The 24089-nt window shown below is 40.9% G+C and overlaps 1 protein-coding gene across 4 annotated transcripts in view; it reads right to left on the minus strand.

Moving 5' to 3' along the window:
• diaph3 (diaphanous-related formin 3) overlaps positions 1–24089 on the minus strand; it is a 336289-nt gene that overhangs the window by 134961 nt on the left and 177239 nt on the right. For all 4 annotated transcript variants that reach the window (XM_063013308.1, XM_063013307.1, XM_063013310.1 and 1 more), the window contains exons 17-20: positions 22331–22426; positions 20162–20256; positions 17089–17190; positions 8165–8404 (exon numbers count right to left, since the gene is read on the minus strand). In XM_063013308.1, the coding sequence (XP_062869378.1) occupies positions 8165–8404; positions 17089–17190; positions 20162–20256; positions 22331–22426 (533 nt within the window). The remainder of the gene's footprint in view (positions 1–8164; positions 8405–17088; positions 17191–20161; positions 20257–22330; positions 22427–24089) is intronic.

Consider the following 24089-nt stretch of genomic DNA (forward strand, 5'->3'; position numbering starts at 1 on the left):
TATTTAAATGTTCTACAACATGATGCAGACAGGGCTTCAGGACAGCAAGAACATCTGTGATTCCACTTTTGCTTCCATTTTTTGGCTCGTCTCTGCATGGAATCATTGCCTGCCTTAGTCAAAACCAATATTTTTTCATGGGATTATTGTTATTATTTATTAAGATTTTAACATCATGCTTTACACTTTGGTTACATTCATGACAGAACAGGTAGTTACATGGTTATGAACTCATTACACAAGATTCATCAGTTCACAAGTTTAATATCAAACACAGTCATGGACAATTTTGTATCTCCAGTTCACCTCACTTGTATGTCTTCCGACTGTGGGAGGAAACCGGAGCACCCAGAGGAAACCCACACAGACACGGGAAGAACATGCAAACTCCACACAGAAAGGACCTGGACTGTTCCACCTGGGGATCAAACCCAGGACCTTCTTGCTGTGAGGCAACAGTGCTACCCACTGAGCCATCGTGCTGATAGATAGATAGCTAGATAGATGATTGATAGATACTTTATTGATCCCGAAGGAAATGAAAGCTTAATAGTGCTGCCCTTTTACATGAGAAATAACCAGATTAAAACTGTTTGTTTAATTTAAAGGACTATGTTACTTGGAATTTAAGACAGTTTAAGGGTAGTGGTGGCTCAAGTATTGCACTTTTGATCAGTGGATTGAGCACTGGCACCGGTAAACCCCTGAGCACAGGAGACTTTAACTTTTCATTGATTACATGGTATTCTGTCTTAAGCAAATGGTTCCTTCGGATAAATGGGTCTGCTGACAAATGCATGGAACACTTTTAGTTTAATGCAATGTTCAGTCTTTAGCGGATGAATGGCAGTGTAAAAGTGCATCAAAGTGTTTTGGTGTAAAGGGGGTTTAAAAAGAGTCTTAATATCATGACAGGCACCACTGGAGAAAAAGATGGCAGGCACATTTAAATAAATAGTGATTTATGATACTATTATACATGCCTGCATAAGCACTGATCAAAACATTAATTAAAATATACTCCTCAGTTGGCTGGACAAAACCTGTTTTTGCTCCTCTGCGTTTACAACACGGACGGCAAAAAGGCGACAGGGACAAAGTGAAAGACAGACAGAGACTAAAAAGCAGCTGATGAAACCAATATTTTGTATGAAGCCATCACAGCCGGCCTCCTTTTGTACTTGACAAGTTAATTTCATAGCAGGCTCTGAAATTGCGGACAGATTGAAAAAGCAAGGCATTTTCCGTGTCAATTATGATTAGCGTGGTGCAATATGGATACGAGCCTTTGTACAAGACAACACACCTCCTAAGGATGTTGGGGGGGAAACAGAATGCAAAAAGCATTTCATTAGGCGCGCTAGCACAAAATCTATTAAGCTCAATGGGGTTGTGTCCTCCGACGATTTTCACACTCTGATCGCATGGTGAGATTCTACATCCTGGCAAAAGCACAAAAGAGAAGACAAGCAGAGAAGGAAGGAAGGAGGGAGATTTATAAAAGAACTTTATAAATAGACATTACATTTCTATGTCACTTCTTTTCTCTTCTTTTATTTAGATATTACCGTGGATTTATTTCAATCACAGCAGTGCTAATGACCGGTCAGGTGTCTATACAGACATGATTGGCTATATCTGAGGAGGGGAAATAGAGGCCGATTAGCCTGCCACTGGGTTGCACTTGACAGTGCGCTCTTAGAGCCGGTCCCAAGCCCAGATAAAAACTGTGCCAAGTCATGTATGCGGACCAGAATGATCCACTGTGGTGACACCAAAATATGGGAGTATATTTAAAATCAGGGATAGGGGGTTATTTATTATTATTACGTTTTCTTTATTAGTTTTCACATGTTGCTTTTGTATTGATCTAAATTGTTTGTTAGGATTTTAACGTCATGTTTTACACTTTGGTTACATTCATGACAGAAAGAGTAGTTACTCATTACACAAGATTAATCACTTCTCAAGGTTATATCGAACACAGTCATGGACAATTTAGTGTCTCCAATTTACCTCACTTGCATGTCTTTGTACTGTGGGAGGAAACCGGAGCTCCCAGAGGAAACCCACGAAGACACGGGAAGAACATGCAAACTCCACACAGAAAGGACCTGGACCGCCCCACCTGGGGATCGAACCCAGGACCTTCTTGCTGTGAGGCGACAGTGCTACCCACTTAGCCATCAAGCCGCCCGTATTGATCTAAATAAACAGTGTAACAGTACAGTGAAGGTGCAGTGAGTAATAAGTTCTACCTGTAGCATGTGGTTGTAATCAATAGAACCAACAGAGTGAAGGCGATTTATGAACCCCTAAAAGAGAATGATGAGAATTCTAAATGTTCTCATCAATGAACCGATCATAGAATGAAACCCAGAAGAGCATAAACCTCAGACTATTCCTTTGAAAGATAAACAGAAACAGAACATGACATGAGGAAATCACTCCACATGTCCCAGGTTCATTTTGCCCCAACGAACAAACCAGTTAACTTCCAGATAAACACGAGCACAGGGTGAGAACATCGGGACAAGTCCTCCGGCAAGCAACTGGAGAGGTGGAGAACGACACCTTTTGTTATTCCCCGCCTGTCAGGAACAACACAGATCTTTCCTTCTGCACTCGTTTATCGAGAAACATGAATCTCATTATCATTTTAATAGTGCAGAGGAAATCTAGTTTAATAAAGTATTTAGGAGACATGTTGGTTTCAACCATTAACTATTTGTTGTTCAAACACAAACAGCATGCAAGGATGCAGCAAGGATACCAGTGTTATTAGTTTAGGCCAGAATGCTAAAATGCTAATTATTTGCATTAACTTGTAACTACCTGTATTCAAAAGAAAACAGTAAAACACAAGACACTTGTACAAACCCTGGATGGTCAGAACACAGTCGGCTCTCACAATCCGCCTGGCCGCCTATTAAACTCTCTTATTTCTCTCAGTGCTCATTCTAAACTATATCAGCGTGTTGATGTTCCTGTAGCAGTGCCTCTTTTGTCAGGTGTTATAAGAGATTTAATAAGTTAAAAGACATTTCATTCAACCTGAAAGGAGGCTGGCCTGGTTACTCAGCCAAAATGCAGTAATGGCCATTGAATATTGAGAAATAAGAGAGAACAAAACAAGGCGAGAGAGGGTGAGAGAGAAGGAAGAAAATAAACTGTAGAATGAACAGTGGGTTGCCATGGTTGCATGACGCATCTACAGGGGTTGGACAAAATAACTGAAACACCTGTCATTTTAGTGTGGGAGGTTTCATGGCTAAATTGGACCAGTCTGGTGGCCAATCTTCATTAATTGCACATTGCACCAGTAAGAGCAGAGTGTGAAGGTTCAATTAGCAGGGTAAGAGCACAGTTTTGCTCAAAATATTGCAATGCACACAACATTATGGGTGACATACCAGAGTTCAAAAGAGGACAAATTGTTGGTGCACGTCTTGCTGGCGCATCTGTGACCAAGACAGCAAGTCTTTGTGATGTATCAAGAGCCACGGTATCCAGGGTAATGTCAGCATACCACCAAGAAGGACAAAGCACATCCAACAGGATTAACTGTGGACGCAAGAGGAAGCTGTCTGAAAGGGATGTTCGGGTGCTAACCCGGATTGTATCCAAAAAACATAAAACCACGGCTGCCCAAATCACGGCAGAATTAAATGTGCACCTCAACTCTCCTGTTTCCACCAGAACTGTCCGTCGGGAGCTCCACAGGGTCGATATACACGGCCGGGCTGCTATAGCCAAACCTTTGGTCACTCGTGCCAATGCCAAACGTCGGTTTCAATGGTGCAAGGAGCGCAAATCTTGGGCTGTGGACAATGTGAAACATGTATTGTTCTCTGATGAGTCCACCTTTACTGTTTTCCCCACATCCGGGAGAGTTACGGTGTGGAGAAGCCCCAAAGAAGCGTACCACCCAGACTGTTGCATGCCCAGAGTGAAGCATGGGGGTGGATCAGTGATGGTTTGGGCTGCCATATCATGGCATTCCCTTGGCCCAATACACTGCCAAGGACTACCGAACCATTCTGGAGGACCATGTGCATCCAATGGCGGTGCCGTGTATCAGGATGACAATGCACCAATACACACAGCAAGACTGGTGAAAGATTGGTTTGATGAACATGAAAGTGAAGTTGAACATCTCCCATGGCCTGCACAGTCACCAGATCTAAATATTATTGAGCCACTTTGGGGTGTTTTGGAGAAGCGAGTCAGGAAACGTTTTCCTCCACCAGCATCACGTAGTGACCTGGCCACTATCCTGCAAGAACAATGGCTTAAAATCCCTCTGACCACTGTGCAGGACTTGTATATGTCATTTCCAAGACGAATTGACGCTGTATTGGCCGCAAAAGGAGGCCCTACACCATACTAATAAATTATTGTGGTCTAAAACCAGGTGTTTCAGTTATTTTGTCCAACCCCTGTAGATTAAAGTACTAGAAACCCTGTTTACAAATAAGTTGAGATATTTTGTAAAATGCAGGTAAAAAAATCTGTGATGAATCGGTCATCTGTTGATTCTCTTGATTCTTAATTTATCTGATAAATAATAATAATAATAATTATTTTTTATTTAATTATATAAACATTAATGCCAGTCAAGCACACACACTCTTTGTCCATTAAACCATCAAGTATCAAGTCTGTATCAAGTTGCATCTTTCACTGATAAGTCTGTCTCTTGGCACTGAGAACTTGATGTCCATTTTTCCTTTAAACAAGCTGAAACTGTGACCACAGCACAGGTTTCCACGGTCTTTCGGTTCATCTGAGATGAGCTCGGTCCCAGAGAACTCAGCAGTGTTTCTGTATAGAATTGATTTGCGGCTTTCGCTTCATATGATTTCAACTGCAGTACCGTCTGAGGGCTCGAAGGTCTTGCACAATTAATAGTAAATTCAAACCTTGCCCTACACAGTCTGAGATCTCTCAGGATTTTCTCAATGTGTAGGACAGCGGTCCCCAACCTTTTTTGCAGCACAGACCGGTTTCATTTAAGATGTAATTTCACGGACCGGCGGGGGGGTTTAAAAGAGAATAGCTATAGAATGGAAAATCAGTGTAAGTCAATGAGACACTGCTCCCACCTAGTGGTGATTGGAGACAATAACACCCGAAGAGTTTCGGAAATGTAATTGCTCTTGTAGCGATCTCTAATTATTTATTATTTCTGTGTGGCCTGGTGGTTGGGGACCACTGGTGTAGGGTACATGGTAAACTTCCTAAATTATATGCATTCTTGCATTCCCAATGTTCTTTTTAAACTTGACAATTAAAGTTGTGAGTCACAACCTATCATTGTTTTACAAATACTGGGCCTTTGGTGGATCCTCCGTTTATACCCAATAATGATTCCTTCACCTGTTACCAATTCACCTGCTTATTGTAAAATGTTTGTAATGGTATAACTAGAATATAATATAAACTTTTTACTATAATTTTGCCTCAGTTCCAACATTTTTGGAGTGTGTTGCAGACATCAATTTCTAAATGTGTTTCTTTATATTTTTGCCAGTTAAATATTAATTCAAGGAAATGAACAAATCAGATTCTTCTTATTTCATTGCATTTGCAATTAAATTCAGCATTTATCTGGAGCATCACTCTCCAGTAAAACTGGGGACTACAACAGGATTTTACTTAGCAAACAATAAATGAAGTATGTTCATAAAATGTAACCAGCATGCAAAGGGAAAAAATGCCTTAAAGCTTGGGGGGAAAAAGAAAAAAAAGCTAAAGACAGGAGCGAGGGGTCAATGAAAAGGGCAAGGTAGCCTCCTACTCTGTAAGAAAAAGCACAAGTTACATAAAGCATGAACACAAAAATTGATTTTTGTTTCAGATTGAATTTGTTTATATTTTCTGCTCACCCACCTGCACAATATATATAAAATCTGACAGCCGAAAGAAATATTTTTATTTAGTGAAGAGAAAAAAGTATAAAACACCCACATGCTTCTACCATTTAACTTGGTCAGGGTCATGGTGGGTCAGTAACCTATTTGGATACACTAGATGGCCCAGCATTGGTTCCAATCCATCCTACTGACACACAGACTAACTTACTCCTTAAAATCATTTAGAGCAACCAGTCCTCGACCAGTGACCGGCAGCGAGAATCATTATAAGGTCTGTAGGACCTTTAAGCTTTGCGGTGTCCACACTACATGTCATCCTGCAACCCAATCACACAGTTACAATTAGCAGAAGCTCATATCCAGAGTTGTAAGAGCCCTACAGGTGGATTCCAAGGCTTATGGAGACACAAGGACCAAAAACACCTTTTTCCACCTGGAAGTAGTAAATAAAATCAAATAACACACCATGTAAGGGGTTTTAGTCTGTACACTGTAGGATTTATACTAGTACACAGGCACAGTGGAGCGAAACTCTGGGGTTATCACACAATGAAGAGGCTCAGAGGTAGCACAATGTCCCCCAGGCCTCAAAAAGACCACCACTGATCATCTTATCCACATATCTACAAGAGGGAAAAGGAGTACAGATGACACTGTTCTTTTATTTGATAAAAGATGCTTGTGAATCCCCTGGGTTGAGCATGTGTTGTGTACACAGACCGCAGCAGAAACTCTAAAATGAAAAGCTAAATGTGTACACCACTTAACCGGAAACAGTCACTGAGTTTTCCTCACAGCTATTTATAAGAGGAAGAAATTGGAGAAATGGGCTTGAGACATCTTTTTTTGTGAACACTTTGTATATATAATGTATATGTAAATGTATATATAACTGCACTTTTACCCAAAAATCTGCACTTAATACCTGAATATTTGGGCAGATTATGGCAGATCCTCTTAAACTCTGTAAGACTAGATGGCGAGAATGTGTGAAATGCCACTGCCATAGATGTTCAATGGGTTCAGCTCTGGGTTTGGCTAATTCTGAGTTTATACGTGCTATAGAGAAGATTTTCTTTAGGGAACTTCATGTCTGCATTCATCTGTACCCTAATAGTTAATAATTTTCCTCAAGTTGTCAGAGACCTTTACAGACTGTCATAGGCCTTTTTTCAACACTGGCTTCCATCGTGCAACTCTGTCATAAAGGTCTGACTTATAAAGTGCAAAGAAGATGGTTGTTCATCCAACAGGTTCCATTTCAGCAAAAGACTTCTGAAGTTCTTTAAGAGTGACTGTTGGGTTCTCACTTCCACTCTGGCCTTATTTGCCCGATGTCTTAATTTCCAAGTCTAGGAAGTTTCAAGGTTGTACTAAGCTTCTTCTGTTTTAAAACAGTTAAGGCCACTGTGGCCCTGGGAAGACTTAAAGCCTTAGATATTGTTTTATATCCATAATAGCCTTGCTACAATCTGATGGTGGAGATCTACAGCGCTTGGATTTCAGAGCTTGGTTTGACTTGACAGTGCAGTGTAAACTGTGGACCCGTATGGAACCAGATGTGCAATTTTTCAAGGTCCATTTAATTTAAATTGGGTTTAACATTTACTACAACTTTTACATTGTTTTGTAGTGTGCATTGCTTGTGCTGATGGGCAAATCGAAGCTGATTTAATCGCTTCATGGTTTGTTACGTGTAAGCTCCATGTATAGCTTTACTAAAGAGCTCGCTGTTTGAAGCTGTTAAGAAGTAGAAGACAAACCTAAACATTGATGTCATTGTGTTTGTATCATGCATCGAAATATTTTTGGATCTCTTTATACATAAATCATGCTGCTCTTAATCTTGGGACTTGGGAGCAGGGAATAAACTAAGTGAAGAATGATTCGTGTGTGAAAGAACAATCTTGAGATGCAAAATGATTTCAATTCAGGTTATGTAAGTAAGTATCTGCAGTCTAAGACTTGTTGCTGACAATGTAGACCCCTTTATGGCACACATTTACCCGTTATATAGCAGCTAATTCTAGCGTAATGATGCACCATGTCACATAAACAACTTCCCTCAAACTGCTTTAATGGTATGCCAATGAGATCAGTACAGTTTAATGGCCTCTTCAGTCACTGCTCAGAATCCAATAGGGAACATTTAGACTGTGGTAAAATGGGAAGTTTGCAAATCAGCAGCAGTTACATGATGCAATCACAACAGTTTCATGATATAAGAGAGCTAAGGAGAGACAGACTTATCAAAGCAAGCAATCGATAACACAAATTCCAGTACCAACCTTGCAGAGGGAGCTGAGGTCAAAACCGTACGACTGGGCGTTGCGTGAGCCAGCGTTCATGTAGTTCCCCATGAGCAGTACGAGCTCGAGCAGCTTGGTGAAGGCTTTGCTCTTCCTCACTTCCTCACATGCCGCGCTCACCGCCAGCATGTCGGGCCTCAGGTGGCTAACCTGCTCCTCAAACTGCAGCCTGAACAGGATGGAGTTCAGCCTGGGTCTCAAACGCTTTACACTGCTCATCTGTAGCAAGAGAGAGAAAAAGAAAGAGAGAGAAAAGAGTAAAGAAGAGAGAGAGAAATAAGCATTTGGATGGAAAACTAAGTAAAATACACTGAAGCTATTATGTAACACAGCTATAGTCAGGTAATTTAATGTTGGGCTGATGGTAGTTAATCGTATGATCAGACACAAAGACCTGACAGACCAAATTATTATGGCCAGGTGACCTCATTGAAAAGTCACAGGTAACTGTGGTGATAAGCCATGAACCGCCAACAAGTTGCTGGGTGGCCAAGACTTGCTGATGCAAGAGGACATGAATGCAATAGTGGCATAGATGAACAGAAAAGCTACTTTGGCTCAAATTGCGGATAACTTTAATACTATTGATATGAAAGTGTCACAACACTCAATGCATCGAACCCTTCTGTATATGAGGCTGTGTAAATACAGGCCGGTCAAAGTGCCCATGTTAACTGCTGTACACCATCATAAGCACTTATAATAACCTTCAGGACATGACATCAAAGCGATGAAACAAGGCTGAATGATCCTACATATCTTGTTTTCTCCAAGATCATTCGAACAGCCAGGACAGAAGAGATGTCAGCAGGATGCACAGTAGGACCATCCACCTCATAATGTACAGAGGTTGAAGGACCTACTGGTAATGTACTGGTACCAGATACCACAGGACCCCTTCAGATTAATGATTATTAGGTTTAAGGGTTGTAGACATGTACAACTTTGAGGCAACAGTTTGGGAAGGTTTGGTGTCAAGCAACCATGGTGACCTGTATAGAACCCCTGACCTCAATGCTGTTTAACACATTTGTGAGGAATTGGATTGTAGATTGTTGGTCAAAACCTACAAATGTTCTTTTGACTGAATGAGCAGATATTTACTCAGATACACTCTAAACCCCCTGTCCCCCACCCCAAAGTGGGGAAAAATGAAGAGGCTGTTATAACTACAACAAAGGAAAACAAATCCATTTTAAAGCACATGGTTTTGAAATGGGACAACTGCCTAGCGGTTAAGGCACTGGACTAGTAATCAGAAGGTCGTTGGTTCAAGCCCCACCACTGTCAGGTTGCTGCTGCTGGGCCCTTGAGCAAGGCCCTTAACCCTCAATTGCTTAGACTGTATAATGTTACAGTACTGTAAGTTGCTTTGGATAAAGGCGTCTACTAAGTGCTGAAAATCTAAGATGTAAATGTTAAACAAGCTTATGATCAGAAGGCCTTGAATTAAATGAGAAAAGTGTTAATACTGAATGGTGATGTCATTTGTCTAGCAGTTTTCTCTACTTAACTCTTTGTGAAATTATACACACACAGTCATGCATCATTTTGCCTTTTTACACCTGTTAAATCCAAGCGCTTTGAAATCGCACCAATTCTGGAAAATGTTCAAGCTGTTTTATAGTGAATACATGCTGTTTATTTGGCAATCAGCCTTCTAGAACACACGTGTGCAGCTCTGTTTTGTGTTTGTAATTAAGATCAAGTCACCTAAAGGTCTTGCTCCTTTTCTAAGGTGTTTTTGTTGTTTTCCACACCACCTGCATCTTAATTTACACATTATTGTATCTGTGCCTTGCTGTTGCAACAGTCGTGATGTAATGTTGCTTAAGGAAGGTTTTCATAAACAACTTTAAACATTTACAACATCTGGACTGCAGGAAACTACTTTATTCATTATTACTATTTTTTAATTAGAGTTATAGAATATAGGAAGGGGCTCTCAGGAGACGCTGTGGTCTAACTAATGTGCTAGCCTACCAATGCTGAATTCTTAATAGTGATAGTCGACACCTCAGTCAGAGCAGAGGTAGTGCAGACAGTGGAGAGATGAATGACAATTAAGGAGCTGGACTTGACTATACTGGGACTGAAACTGTAGCAAAAGAACAACACTGTCTATAGAAGTCAAAAGTGATTTTAAAGGAATATATATTTAAAGGATCTGTTCAGGAGTAGCACAAGCAAAATTAAATGAATTACAGCACAGCTACACTAAAGTGAACGTAATAATTCACAGTATAACATAATGACCTCTTCAGAATATTTGGATGAATCCTATACCTCTCTCTTACCTGTAAAGCTTTATGAGTCTTAAACAGCTTTTTTATTACTTCACTACATACCCACTTATTACAAAAAGTGATCAAGTAAATCAAAAATCAAGTGATCAAGATATTTGTGTTTACACACTGTGGAACGCAACTCTAGACATGACACATTAAAATAATCGATTATATTCAGAAACTGGGCCGCTCAGGTGGCACAGCGGTAAAACACGCCAGCGCACCAGAGCCTGTCGGTTCGAATCTCAGATCTGCTACCGGCAGGCTGGGCGCCTACACGAACAATGATCGACTTGTTGTTCATACATGGTGCAGGAGGGAATTCCTCATAACCGATGCAATTATGACCTCTGCTGGCTGGCTGATGGCGCCTGCACAGAGTTGAGGAATAATGCTGATCAGGGTGTGGCTCTCCATACACAAAGCTAATCCACATATGAACAGGTGAAAAGATGCAGTCAGTACTGCACACGTGTCGGAAAGGGGGCGTGTGTCAGCAATGGAGGGTTGTATTGGTAGAGGGGTAGAATAACACAATCAGGGTAATTTGATACGACTAGATTGAGGAGAAAATTGGGGGAAGGATAGTTAGTAATGACCTCTTCAGAATATCTGGATGAATCCCCTGCTTTATTTATTTATTTATTTATTTCTAAAAATCAGTTTTTATCCAGCAGTTCTGATTTTAGTTCCTGTTTTTTGCATCACTGATTTTACAGGCTCCTCTTTAACTGTACAATCTCTAGTATCTAAGCATTCCCAGCTTTATTTAATTAGAGTGAAGCAGACTAAGTCTCAGTGGATTCCACGGTCAATAACATCCAGACTAAAACTGAACCTTTTTTCACTTCTGCTCTGAAACTTTACAGCTTTCTTTTTACACCTCTGAAATGACTTTCAGCGATTTAACTACGCCTTATTGGGCCTGGCATTTTAAAAAGCTATTTATGTGACGAAGGCCGTAGCTTTTGTGTTGCTAGGCGATAGTAATGGATGTTGGCAATGATGTGATCTGGGCTCCTTCTGCTGAAGTTAATTGGTGCGTGAGCGGCTGTGGGGGAGCGAGCGGGGACAGACGAGAAGACACAACAGGCGGCGTCGAATTACGGGCGTTACACAATTAGGTTAAATTAGGAAATATTGCGTTCTAAAAGCAGAGGCTCCGGAGCACTAGTAATGATGTCAGAGCGCCCTTTTGGACAGAGTGAGAGAAAATGTTCTCGCAGGCCATGATTATATATTACACAGCCACACACACACACCTCTCTCTCTCTCACACACACACACACATATATATACACACACACACACGTGGCCGCGTGTGATATACAAACTGGTGATAAATATTTAATAAGCAGATTATTTATTGAAGTTTTATTGTCCAACCAGTAGCTCATATTACTTTGGCTTTGTTTGAGTTTGTGAGTGTGTGTATGTGTGAGAATAGCAGGAAATCGAGGGGTAATTGGTTGAAATGAAAACAGATTGGCAATAGTGTATCCAGCATGGAGTTAAGTAACTTAATAAAGAAGAAAGATTAATATGGCAAGATCTATTTCCAACCATTAGATATTATTGTCCTCACTGTAGTTCTTGAACATTAAAGCTGCTGCTGAACAGATACAGTACTGAAAAGGACAACAGAGAACTCCACCCAAACTATATATACTAATAAAATATCATCTCTAACTAAGGATACTGACACTTTAATTCTGCAACAGTTATTTTAATGTAATCATTTTACATCTCAGTCTTTCTACTTTCAAGTGGCTATCCAAGCAGAAACAAATTTGGATTAGTCAATATGTTGAGTAACACGGGCACAAATGTTGAGTAAATACACCGGCGAGGCATAACATTATGACCACTGACAGGTGAAGTGAATAACACTGATTATCTCTTCATCACGGCACCTGTTAGTGGGTGGGATATATTAGGCAGCAAGTGAACATTTTATCCTTAAAGTTGATGTTAGAAGCAGGAAAAATGATCAAGCGTAAGGATTTAAGCGAGTTTGACAAGGGCCAAACTGTGATGGCTAAACTTCTAATTGAGTTAACGACTGAGTCAGATTATCTTGTTTATCTTGTTTTTGTTGATTCACTTCTAATACAACTTCAATTTTTTGTTTACACTTCAGTCAAAGCCCTTTGCCATCCACATATCAGATGTATGAGCTGCTTAGATTCTTTTATGCTTAGCAAGTCTTAAAAGTTACTGACAAACCATTTTGTGCAGTGTTGATCAACCTTACACAGAAATGTGTTATTGATAGTTACTGAGAACAAATAAAGAAAGCAAAAAAAACAGTACTGCTACGGTGAATATTGTTCTTTGCTGGTGTTGCCATTAAAGCAATTTTCAGCAATTTACTGCAGCACCTAGAAACTACATGCTACATCCGTTGTTGTTATTATTATTATATGCTGGTAGAACAAGGCGTGAGTGTTTGTAGGTGCTGCAAATATAACCATTGCAGAGCTTGACATGTTAGAGGAGCCAGAAGAGATCACAGATACAGATCTACTCTTCATACAGCATCACACAGTCACCCTGCACCTCCACTACAGGACAGAGGAGGAGAAGAGTGCGTGTTTGTGTTTCGACACTGAACAAATACTGTGTCCGGTGTAGAACAGTCCCTCCACATGCATGCTGGGACAAATTCATCAACACACTCTGCTCACTGGTGGGACTCTAGTGTGGCTTGATTTTTCTGATTCCCATTTCTGTCCACCTGTGAACACACACCTCTTGAAAGCAGACAGATTTGCTGGTTGCTGAGGCAACAGGAGCGTTGACTAATTTTCTCTCTCTGACCGAGTTCGGTGTATCATTTGCTACTTAGCGGTTCGTGAGCTTGCAGCCCGACTTCCAGTTTGAAGTGTAAAAACTCTGGCTGTGTTTCACAAGCGTTCACCTGAATCAACATGGCAATTACAAAACAAAAACGTAGGCCCATCAGAAGGGGCCCAGGTGGCGGAGCGGGATATTCCGCTAGAACACCAGCATTGGGATTCTGAAAATCTTGGTTCGAATCTAAACTCTGCTACCGGTCGGCTGGGCGTCATCTAGTGGGCACATTTGGCAGTGCCTGCAGCAGACAAAATTGGCCATCAAGTCTGCTGTGTGGAGAATAGACAAGACTAAAAAGGGGGCGGGGTCTTTAAACGCTGTGCAAGGACCCTGGTTAGCAGCACGAGGTGCCTGTGCAGAAGTGGATGAGCCTCATGTGTGAATCCACTGAGACACGGGCAAAAATGAAGGGGTCGAAGGACTGCGCATGTGTCAGAGGGGCAACCAACGATGTTAAACAAGCATGTAAACCAGCACTGTCCAAATACACCGACCAGGCATAACATTATGACCACTGACAGGTGAAGTAAATAACATAGATTATCTTTTCATCACGGCACCTGTTAGTGGGTGGGATATATTAGGCAGCAAGTGAACATTTTATCCTCAAACTTGATGTGTTAGAAGCAGGAAAAATGAGCAAGTTTGAGAAGGACTGGGTCAGAGCATCTCCAAAACTGCAGCTCTTGTGGGGTGTTCCCGGTCTGCAGTGGTCAGTATCTATCAAAAGTGATCCAAGGAAGGAACAGTGGTAAACCGGAGACAGGGTCAAGGCTCACTGGGGGAGCGAAGGCTGGCCCATGTGGTCCGATCCAACAGACGAGCTACTGTAGCTCAAACTGCTGAAGAACTTAATGCTGGTTCTGATAGAAAGGTGTCAGAATACACAGTGCATCAGTTTGTTGCTTAAGGGACAGCAAAAGGGGGGACCAACACAATATTAGGAAGGTGGTCATAATGTAATGCCTGATCGGTGTACATTTCCTATATATTTATAAAACTGCAAACTTAAAAGCAAAATAAAATAAATTCACATTTTTAAATTCCATGTTCGAGTCATGGTCTATTACATAAACCTATCCAAACACATTTTTTGAACTTTACAGTTATATAACACTCGTTGCTTGGGGGAACAAAACCATGCTTATTATTTTGTATAAAAGTGTCACTGTTAAAAAAAAGTACCAGAAGTACAAAACAAAGCAACATAAGTGTGTATATATATTTTTGCACTGTCTTAAATTAGATATACTCAATTTCAATTTGCACTCTGCGACCTCTGACAGTAACATGACACCCACACTGGCCGAGAACAGGGCTGCAGGCTAGCACTCGCCTCCTCCGAAAGGTGTGAATCAGGTCTTTTAACTATCTTTACACAGAGACCGTCCAGCACATGAAAAGGACCACGCTCCACTCTCCAGGCTCTTCTGTCGCTAATGCCGACACCTTGACCGCACAGAGTCCCTGTTGGGCTGCCAGATGTGCATGTTGTAACAGTGAAGCTCTAAAGTAGATTCAATCCAAATGCAGTTTATCCTAAATCAAGGTTATGGTGGGTCTGACAGCACCCAGAAACACCAAGAGCAAAACAGGAATACACTTTGACCGAGAAGTAAGGAATGTGTGCATATGTATGTACACCAATCAGGCATAACATTATGACCACCTTCCTAATATTGTGTTGGTCCCCCTTTTGCTGCCAAAACAGCCCTGCAACTGTGATGCTCTGTGTTTTCTGACACCTTTCTATCAGAACCAGCATTAAGTTCTTCAGCAATTTGAGCTACAGTAGCTCGTCTGTTGGATCAGACCACACTAGCCAGCCTTTGCTCCCCATGTGCATCGATGAGCCTTGGCCGCCCATGACCCTGGGTAGTGTGTCTAAATAACCTGCCTTCTCATTCATTCTCTCTATTTAGGCAGCTGCCTAGATAGGCAGTAGACAGCAAGGTAGCTCACTAGGTTTTCGGACAGACCCATAAAGTTCACTCGTTTCGGTCACACTCACTGCTGATAGGTGTTTAAAAATAATTTAAGTTCTAACCTCAAGTCCACTGAACAGCTTTAGGTTCTTGTGAGGATTTATGTTGCTCTTGTGATTGAAGAGGCAGAAATCCCAACCAAGACCTTTAAAATTTTGTGGAAAGTCTGAAAATGATCTAAGAAATAGCCCATGCACCCATTTTTCAACCATCTCCTCTATCCTGACACGTGTGATCATCATTCTCCGTATGAAATGACTCGTGCTGGGACGTGTCCTCAGCTGGATGAGCTTACATGCATGTACATGCATACGGGGCAGTGATTAGGGGTTCAGACACACCACTGCTGTGAACTACTGATAAGGTCAGCATCCTGATGAGCGCAGTGAACAGTGGAGCCTTATGATTAGTTATTTGTCTATGCGGGGAACCAGTGACAGGTGTCTAATGTCTAATGTCGAGACAAATCAGTGCAGAGAGAAAGAGAGGGACGGAAAGGGAGCGAGAGACGAAGCAAGCTAAACCTTCCACACTCTAATAGCAGGTTTGAGAGCTGGATGAAATGAGACAGGAGGAGGAGATAAATGGAACATGCAAGGTGTAATAATTGCTATGATGTCTCAGTCGCTCTGGCTTTCGCATCGTCTTGCATAGACGCACCTGCATACACTATGTGGGCCAAAAGTATGTGGACAGTTCTTCTTTTTATTAAGTCTAGATGTTTTTGCTTACAGCTGACCTTGAACCTGTTAAACACTGTTGGGAAGTTAACATGAACTGTAACCCAACATCAGTGCCACACATTTACTCAGATAAAATCCAAAACTTTGTTAAAGCCTTTCTAGATGAGTGTAGGACAGGATAGCTGAAGGAGGCTGTTATGACTAACTCTATATTTTTATTTTTTTATTTGATTAGGATTTAACATCATGTTTTACACATTTTGGTTACATTCATGACAGGACAGGCAGTTACTGGTTACACTTTAATGTCAAACACAGTCATGGACAATTTAGTGTTTCCAATTCACCTCACTTGCACATCTTTGGACTGTGGGAGGAAACTGGAGCTCCTGGAGGAAACCCTCGCAGACACGGGGAGAACATGCAAACCACACAGAAAGGACCCGGACCGCCCCACCTGGGAATCAAACCCAGGACCTTCTTGCTGTGAGGCGAAAGTGCTACCCACCGAGCCACTGTGCCACCCCTAACTCTATATTAATGCCCATGGTTTGGTTTTGGAATGAGATGTTAAACAAGCTCACGGACAGGCGTCTACATACTTTAAAATAACCTTAAGTTTGTTTGTTTATTAGGATTTTAACGTCACGTTTAACACTTTGGTTATATTAATGACAGGAAGAGTATTTACTCATTACACAAGATTCATCAGTTCACAAGGTTATATCACACACAGTCATGGACAATTTAGTATCTCCAATTTACCTCACTTGCACGTCTTTAGACTGTGGGAGGAAACCCTCACAGACACAGGGAGAACATGCAAACTCCACACAGAAAGGACCTGGACCGCCCACCTGGGAATCGAACCCAGGGCCTTTATGCTATGAGGCGACAGTGCTACCCACCGAGCCGCCGTGCAAACCCTAACTCTATATTAATGCCCATGGTTTGGGAATGGGATGTTCAACAAGCTCACAGACAGGCGTCTACATACTTTAAAAACAACTTTAAGTCACAGACAGAAATTCTGTACCATTTTTCTCACAAGCAGTGTTCTCTAAAATCATAAGCATGCTGTGTGTACTTACCACCACCCCAAACTGTTCTGGTTCAGACAGACTGGAATACTCATTCTTGTACTTTGCCAGTGCATTTAGCTGTTCTTGCTCAGGAAGATGCTTCACCAGATTCTAAAGAATAAAAGAGAAATAATAACAGCAAAATAATGTGTATTATGCTCTTCTGCACTCCAAATGTAAATTATTACTTGCTGAAAACCTTTTATTATTTACGTCCTTGACCGAGACTGTACATGGCCATCTCTAACATTTTACAAAATCCAAAAAAGGAAAAGATCGACCCCCAGTAAAAAGTACAGCAACATGAAATCACTTGAGCATCATTAACCTGTTGTCTGTTATCTGGCTGTGTAATAGCTCCTTTGTTATTACATATCCTTGCAGCAAATCTAATGATTTCCATGGTTTGCTCACATAATGACTGTATCAAAATAAAATTAATTTCAATACCCAAAATCAATTCATTACAGCATTGAAACAAACAGCTGCAGAGGCTGTATTCTGCACATGTTCAACCCAAAACAGGGGCATCATCTTCCTAATGGGCATGTTCCAGCTGCCAGCCAATCATTGTTCAAGTTCCACAACAGGACCTCCTGTGCACCGTGGGTAGGGATGCACCCAAAAGCAAAACACCAAACACTAGCGCTTTAAATAGAAGCTTCGATTCAACCTTATGTTTGCCCCCATTACGAATGCAGCCAACAAGCCCTACAATTAATGTGTGCATTTCCCAAAGTAGATCCTCTCATTCCCCTTCATTCGCCCTCCAATAAGTTCATTAAAAGGCAGATGAATGGTTTACTGCTATGCGGTCCACTCTCGTTTAAGGAGAGTGTCATATATCAATATCCTCACGATAATCTGTCATCCTGTGCAAAGGAAATCTATATCGGCTGGCTGCTAATGGTATCAGCCCTAAAATAAATTCTCTTTTAATAACCAACCATTAACACAGAATAGCAGTAAGCTACACGATCACAAACCAAGATTTTAGAATATCTGGCTTTCAGTATTTATAGACCTTTCTAATCAAGATCAGTGGTTCTTCAACTAAGGTTCGAATTTCTTTGCTACTTTTCTCAACTGAAGTCCACACTCCTCTTGCAACTTAAATTGATGAAACAGTTTATGAAAGCACACGCCTGGGTCTAAAGGGACAACAATTTACACTGCCTTGCCAGAATAGAAAAAAAAAACAAGCTATGAAGCCCAAGAAACTGTCCAAGTTTTTCCAGAACCACAGCAGCCTGGCACAACACTGAACGTCACTGGACAATTTTGAATCTCCAGTTCTCCTCAATTGCACGTCTTTGGACTGTGGGAGGAAACTGAAGCTCTGGGAAAAAAACTCACACAGGCACAGGGAAGACATGCAAACTCCACACAGAAAGGACCTGGACTGCTCCACCTGGGAATCGACCCCAGGACCTTCTTGCTGTGAGGCGACAGTGCTACCCACTGAGCCACAGAAAGTGCCACCCTATAAATGAGAGTACAGATGCCTACAGATGCTGCGACTTTCATCCAGTAGTTCAGTAGTGCTGTAATTTGGTCACTTTTGGGTTAATCTGCTTTACTGCCGTGTCTATATGCCCAAATCTACTTAACTCAGCGTCTAACACTATTGGGTTTGAAACAAAAGAACGTGTGAAAAGCCTCCAAGTGTAAGTGCTTAACATACTGTATGTCAGTAGAAATGTATTACTCTGCAAGATACAGAACCTGAACTGACCATGATAGTTACAGCAAAACAAACTTGCAAGAGAAAAATGTGAACCTAACAAGAATGTGAACCACAATGAAACTGGGTCCTTTTAAAAGATCCAAGAAGATTCCTGCAAACTGTACAAAACACAAAGTGCACTATGGGTCTGTTTCCTCTTAATGGCATCCACCTTGCTGTCCTCTAACAAGATAAACCTAACAAGCACAACACAGGAAAGTACAAAGGAAAAGCAGGATGGCTTGAAAAAAATACGTTTTCTTTCACCTTAACAGCTAAAAGTAAAACTACTCCAACAGATCTTGGCTGATGTGCCTGCTACAGGCATCTTTTTCTCTCATTGTCTTTGTGCTCTGGCTGGAATCAGTGATGTTTATTTCCACTGCTTTAATGCCTTAAACCACACAGAGTTACAGGCAGGTCCACAACAAATCATAGTGTGATGCAGTATTAAATCTGGAGAATTAGACTGCTGAGGTCAATGACAGTCTCAGTTAGGACAGAATAATTAGAACACACACATGACTAAATGTGTATGTGCACACATAACCATAAGGTTGTTGAAAATCTATGTCTATCATTCAATAAAATAGAGCATTTGTGGGGTCGGGCACTGACAATGATTTAAAAAGCTTGGCTCAAAATTAGTGCTCCAACTCATCCCAAAGGTCTTAAGTGGGTTGAAGTCAGGACTTTGTGAAGCCTTTGGGGTTCCTCCAAACTAAACTCTTTAAACCGTGTCTATTACCACAAGAAGCATGTGTATGTTATAAAATCTATTTTATAAACCTGTTACAATAGGTGTGACAAAAAACATCTCAACTTAACGATTAGGAGGAGAGTAAATACAAATAAATAACTGTCTTTTTAATATTCTTTTTCCTTCCCCTACTTTAGATAGATAAACAGATAGACAGACAGACAGACAGACAGACAGACAGACAAACAGATACACAGAGAGACAGATAAAAATATAGATAAACAGACAGATAGATAGTTGGATGGATAGATAGACAGACAGATAGAGACAGACAGACAAATAGTCGGATGGATGGACAGACAGACAGATAGACATACAGACAGCTAAAATAGTTGGATAGACAGACAGATAGATAGTTGGATAGACAGACCGACATACAAACACAGACAGATAGTTGGATAGACAGACAGACACACACACACACACACACAAACAGATACACAGAGAGACAGATAGATATATAGATAGACAGATAGATATTTGGATGACAGACAGACAGACAGATAGATAGAAAGATACTTAATTCATCTCAAAGTAAATTATTGAAATATCATAAGCAGTGAATTGTAAATCAAGAAGTTAAAAGTAAAATTTACCTGGATCATGGGTTCTGTGAGCTGCTCCTCATCTACCTCCACAATCATCCTCCTGATCTCCTCATAAGGCAACCGAAAAGAACCCAAGAAGATGGCTGAAACCAAAACAAAGGAGACACTTTATTACGGCCTTTGACAAAAAGACTTGCATGATGACAATCTATGAAATATCTACACACTAAAGTGATTGGAAAAGTAAGATTCTCTCAACCATTTATGCCAAGGACGGTGCTTCATATTAGAGAAATTAAGTCTTGCTAATGTTCTAATTCCTAAGCACTTGTACAATGCATACACTATGTGGGCCGCTCTCTTTTGCAGCTATAACAGCCTCAAAACTTTTGTGAACACTTTTCACATGATCTTAAAGTGCACACACAGTCAAAAGAGCATTAGTGAGGCCAGCTACTCATGTTAGACGAGGCGGTCTGGCTCTGGTGTTCAGTTGGGTTGGGGTCAGGGCTCTGGGCTGTCCACAAGAGTTCCTCCACATCATTTATGTCAAACTATGTATTTATGGACCTCTAAATGTGCACAGGGGCACAGTCTGGCTGGAACAAAAGAGAGCCTTCCCCACTAACGAGTGCTTGATTGTAGAAAGGCTGTTAAAGTAGTGCTTGTGCGAGTGTATTTACGTGTGTTTGTGTGTGTGTGTGTGTGTGTGTGTGCGCGCGAGGAAAGAGACAGGAAGAAAAATATTGCCTGAGACTTAATAAACAGATGCAGGGAGGAGGGGGATAAACGCTGGTGTGTGTGCAACAGGGTGACATCTGGAACTGAGCACCACTGCAGGGGTTTATGGAGAGAAAGACGCTGGCTTACTTTTCCTCCCAACTGCCTAACTCTACGTTTACACCAGCAGCAATTTCTCGCTTTATGTCACTCAAATCTCTGCTCACTGGTTGCTTGTGGCCATTTCTAACCTCAGGTTTACTGCTGCTCACTTAGCTTCCAAAATCTGTTACGAGATTACAAGCATGAGGAGAAAACAAAGGAGGGAGGAAAAAAAAAACTGAGGGTTGTCTGGTGTTCTCATGCTCTGGTGAAGATTGCTGGCCCGGTTATGATATGTTGGCTCATCTGGCTGCTCTTGGTTTTGACCCTCAGGACTGTTCAGCCCAACTATAGACAAAGGCACAAAGCTTGTGGATTCAAGATTATAGAGATCTGTGGTGATTAAGAATGTGGGGTTGCTATAGTTCTGTCTCTCTCGTGCGATCACTCAGGTTTATTGACAGTGGGGGCACCATGCAGCTTGATGGCATTTACCACACACACACACACACTATATTATTGTATTAAGCACACAGTGTTTGCTCAGTGTCAGTGAAAACGAACTGTGACTACTCTGATTTATCTAACTGTTCTATCTTTTGCTGTTGACATAAACTGAATGACTAGTTTCAGAATTCATAACTACTAGTTTCAGAATTCATAACTACTAGTTTCAGAACTCAAAACTCAAGACTACTAGTTTAAGAAATGACTACTAGTTTTAAAATTCATGACTACTAGTTTCAAAATTCATGACTACTAGTTTAAGAAATTACTACTAGTTTCAAAATTCATGACCGCTAGTTTTAGAATTCATGACTAGTTTCAGAATTCAAGACTACTAGTTTCAGAATTCATAACTACTAGTTTCAGAACTCAAAATTCATGACTAGTTTTAGAAATGACTACTAGTTTCAAAATGCATGACTTCTAGTTTTAGAAATGACTACTAGTTTCTGAATTCAGAACTCATGACTACTAGTTTCAAAATTCATGACCGCTAGTTTTAGAATTCATGACTGCTAGTTTCAGAGTTCATGACTAGTTTTAGAATTCATGACTACTAGTTTCAGAGTTCATGACTAGTTTTAGAATTCATGACTACTAGTTTCAGAGTTCATGACTAGTTTTAGAATTCATGACTACTAGTTTTAGAATTTATGACAACTAGTTTCAAAATTCATGACAAATAGTTTCAGAATTCATGACGTTTTAAAATTCATGACTGCTAGTTTTAGAATTAATGACTACTAATAAAAAGGAACATGAGATCCAAAGAAAATGTTCAGCATGAATGAAATATAAAAGCTTTGGTGCTAAATGAAGCTGCTAAGGTGGATGAAAAAATACACAAGAATATAATAATATAAAAGAAGCTCAAGGATGTGAACTTACACAGATTCTGGGCGATCTTTGGGTCCAGCACTTTCAGCTCTTTGATTCTTTTTTTAATAGATTTCTTTTCCTCCAGCTCCTCGTCCTCTCGCCGGGCTGTGGAGAGCCGAAAGGGCAGAACAGGCATTAGTATCAGAAATAAAGGCAATGGTAGCTCAGTGTTTAAGGTTATTGGACTATTGATCGAAAAGTCAGTAGTTCAGACCCAACCACTGCCAATTTGCCATTGTTGGGCCCCTGAGCAAGGTCCTTCCACTCTCACTTACTTGCACTGAAAGTCACTTTGGATAAAACTGTGTTAAATGGCATAAATAGAAAATGTGAAATATAAACACTCAGTCACACTCACACATACTCATGAACATGAAGAGATAACAGCATTGTTCTTAACACTGCACCAACACATTCCTAAATATACACATCTGCTGTGAACAACGACATGATAGCAATACCTCAGCTGTGGTATCCTGTAGAGTAACGCAGGAGTGAATTAATGTGTAATTCAGCAGCGCCACTGATACTGGTTTCCTTGTGTTTTGATCTTTCTTTATGTTTTTTTTTTTTTTTACATTTGTGTAAATAAAGAATGTATGTTGGTATCAATCACCCCCCCCCCCCCACACACACACACAGTTAGAAAAGTTTTAATCAGTCTGCATGGGTATTGTTTATTTCACTCAGTCATGTTTTTTTCATGTCTGTCTGTGTTTCTTCAGGGTCGTTTCCTTTAAGCTCCCAAAAAGATGCCAAAGGTGGGTTTGCTTTTCCTAATTGCTTCTAGCTATCCAAATAATTGGATACGTTTTGGGTGCCTTGTTTAAGGTATCACTGCTTTAATCGCAGTGATTCATGGTGGTGCCAGACCCATCGCAACACGTTACTGAAGATGAATTTATAAAATTAGAATAAAGTAAGCAAGTAAGAAACTCTGTGTTGCCACTGGTCGGCTGGGCGCCATCTGGCGGGCATAATTGGCAGTGCCTACAGCAGATACTAATTGGCCACCGTATCTGCAGGGTGGGGGCTGGACTATGTGTGGGTGGGTGGGTCTTCATACACTGTGTAAGGACCCTGATTGGCGGAAGAGACGCCTGTGCAGAAAGCAGGGCTGAGAAGAGGAGGACTGTACACGTCGGAAGACGCGTGTACAGTGACGTGCTTTCCTTGAAAGCAATCTGGTATCTCTCAGCAGTGGAAAACAAAATTGAGTGTGCTAAATCGGGAGGAAAAAGGGGGGAAAATGACTTAAAAAAAATAAATAAATAAATAAATATCAGGGGAAACAAAACTACAACCTCTATGGTGCATCAGGACTTTAAATCAGAACTGATTCGATATGAAAGCTTCCAATTTCAAAGTTCCCAAATTCTGATCCGATCTGATCAAACGCTGACATTCGCACTGTAAACAAGATAAGGTAGTGTAAGCTAGGAAACATTAAAGGCATGGATTTCTTTGATGGCTTTCTTTGAAGAAAAACAGCCACAATTAAGACACAGGTGACACAGCAACAGAGTCCTGGGGGCCTGGGCAAGATCAAATGTAATGTAATTGTAGGTCTATCAGATTAGGGTGTCTCAGTAAATAGAGTCAGTTAGGCATAATCACAATGTTAAGAGAAACACACAAAGTACAATACACCGATCAGGCATAACATTAAAACCACTGTCACTGCTGGACTGAGAATAGTCCACCAACCAAAAATAACCAGCCAGCAGTGCCCCGTGGGCAGCGTCCTGTGACCACTGATGAAGGTCTA

The sequence above is a fragment of the Trichomycterus rosablanca genome, chromosome 17, assembly GCF_030014385.1.
Source record: "Trichomycterus rosablanca isolate fTriRos1 chromosome 17, fTriRos1.hap1, whole genome shotgun sequence".
NCBI lineage: Eukaryota > Metazoa > Chordata > Actinopteri > Siluriformes > Trichomycteridae > Trichomycterus > Trichomycterus rosablanca.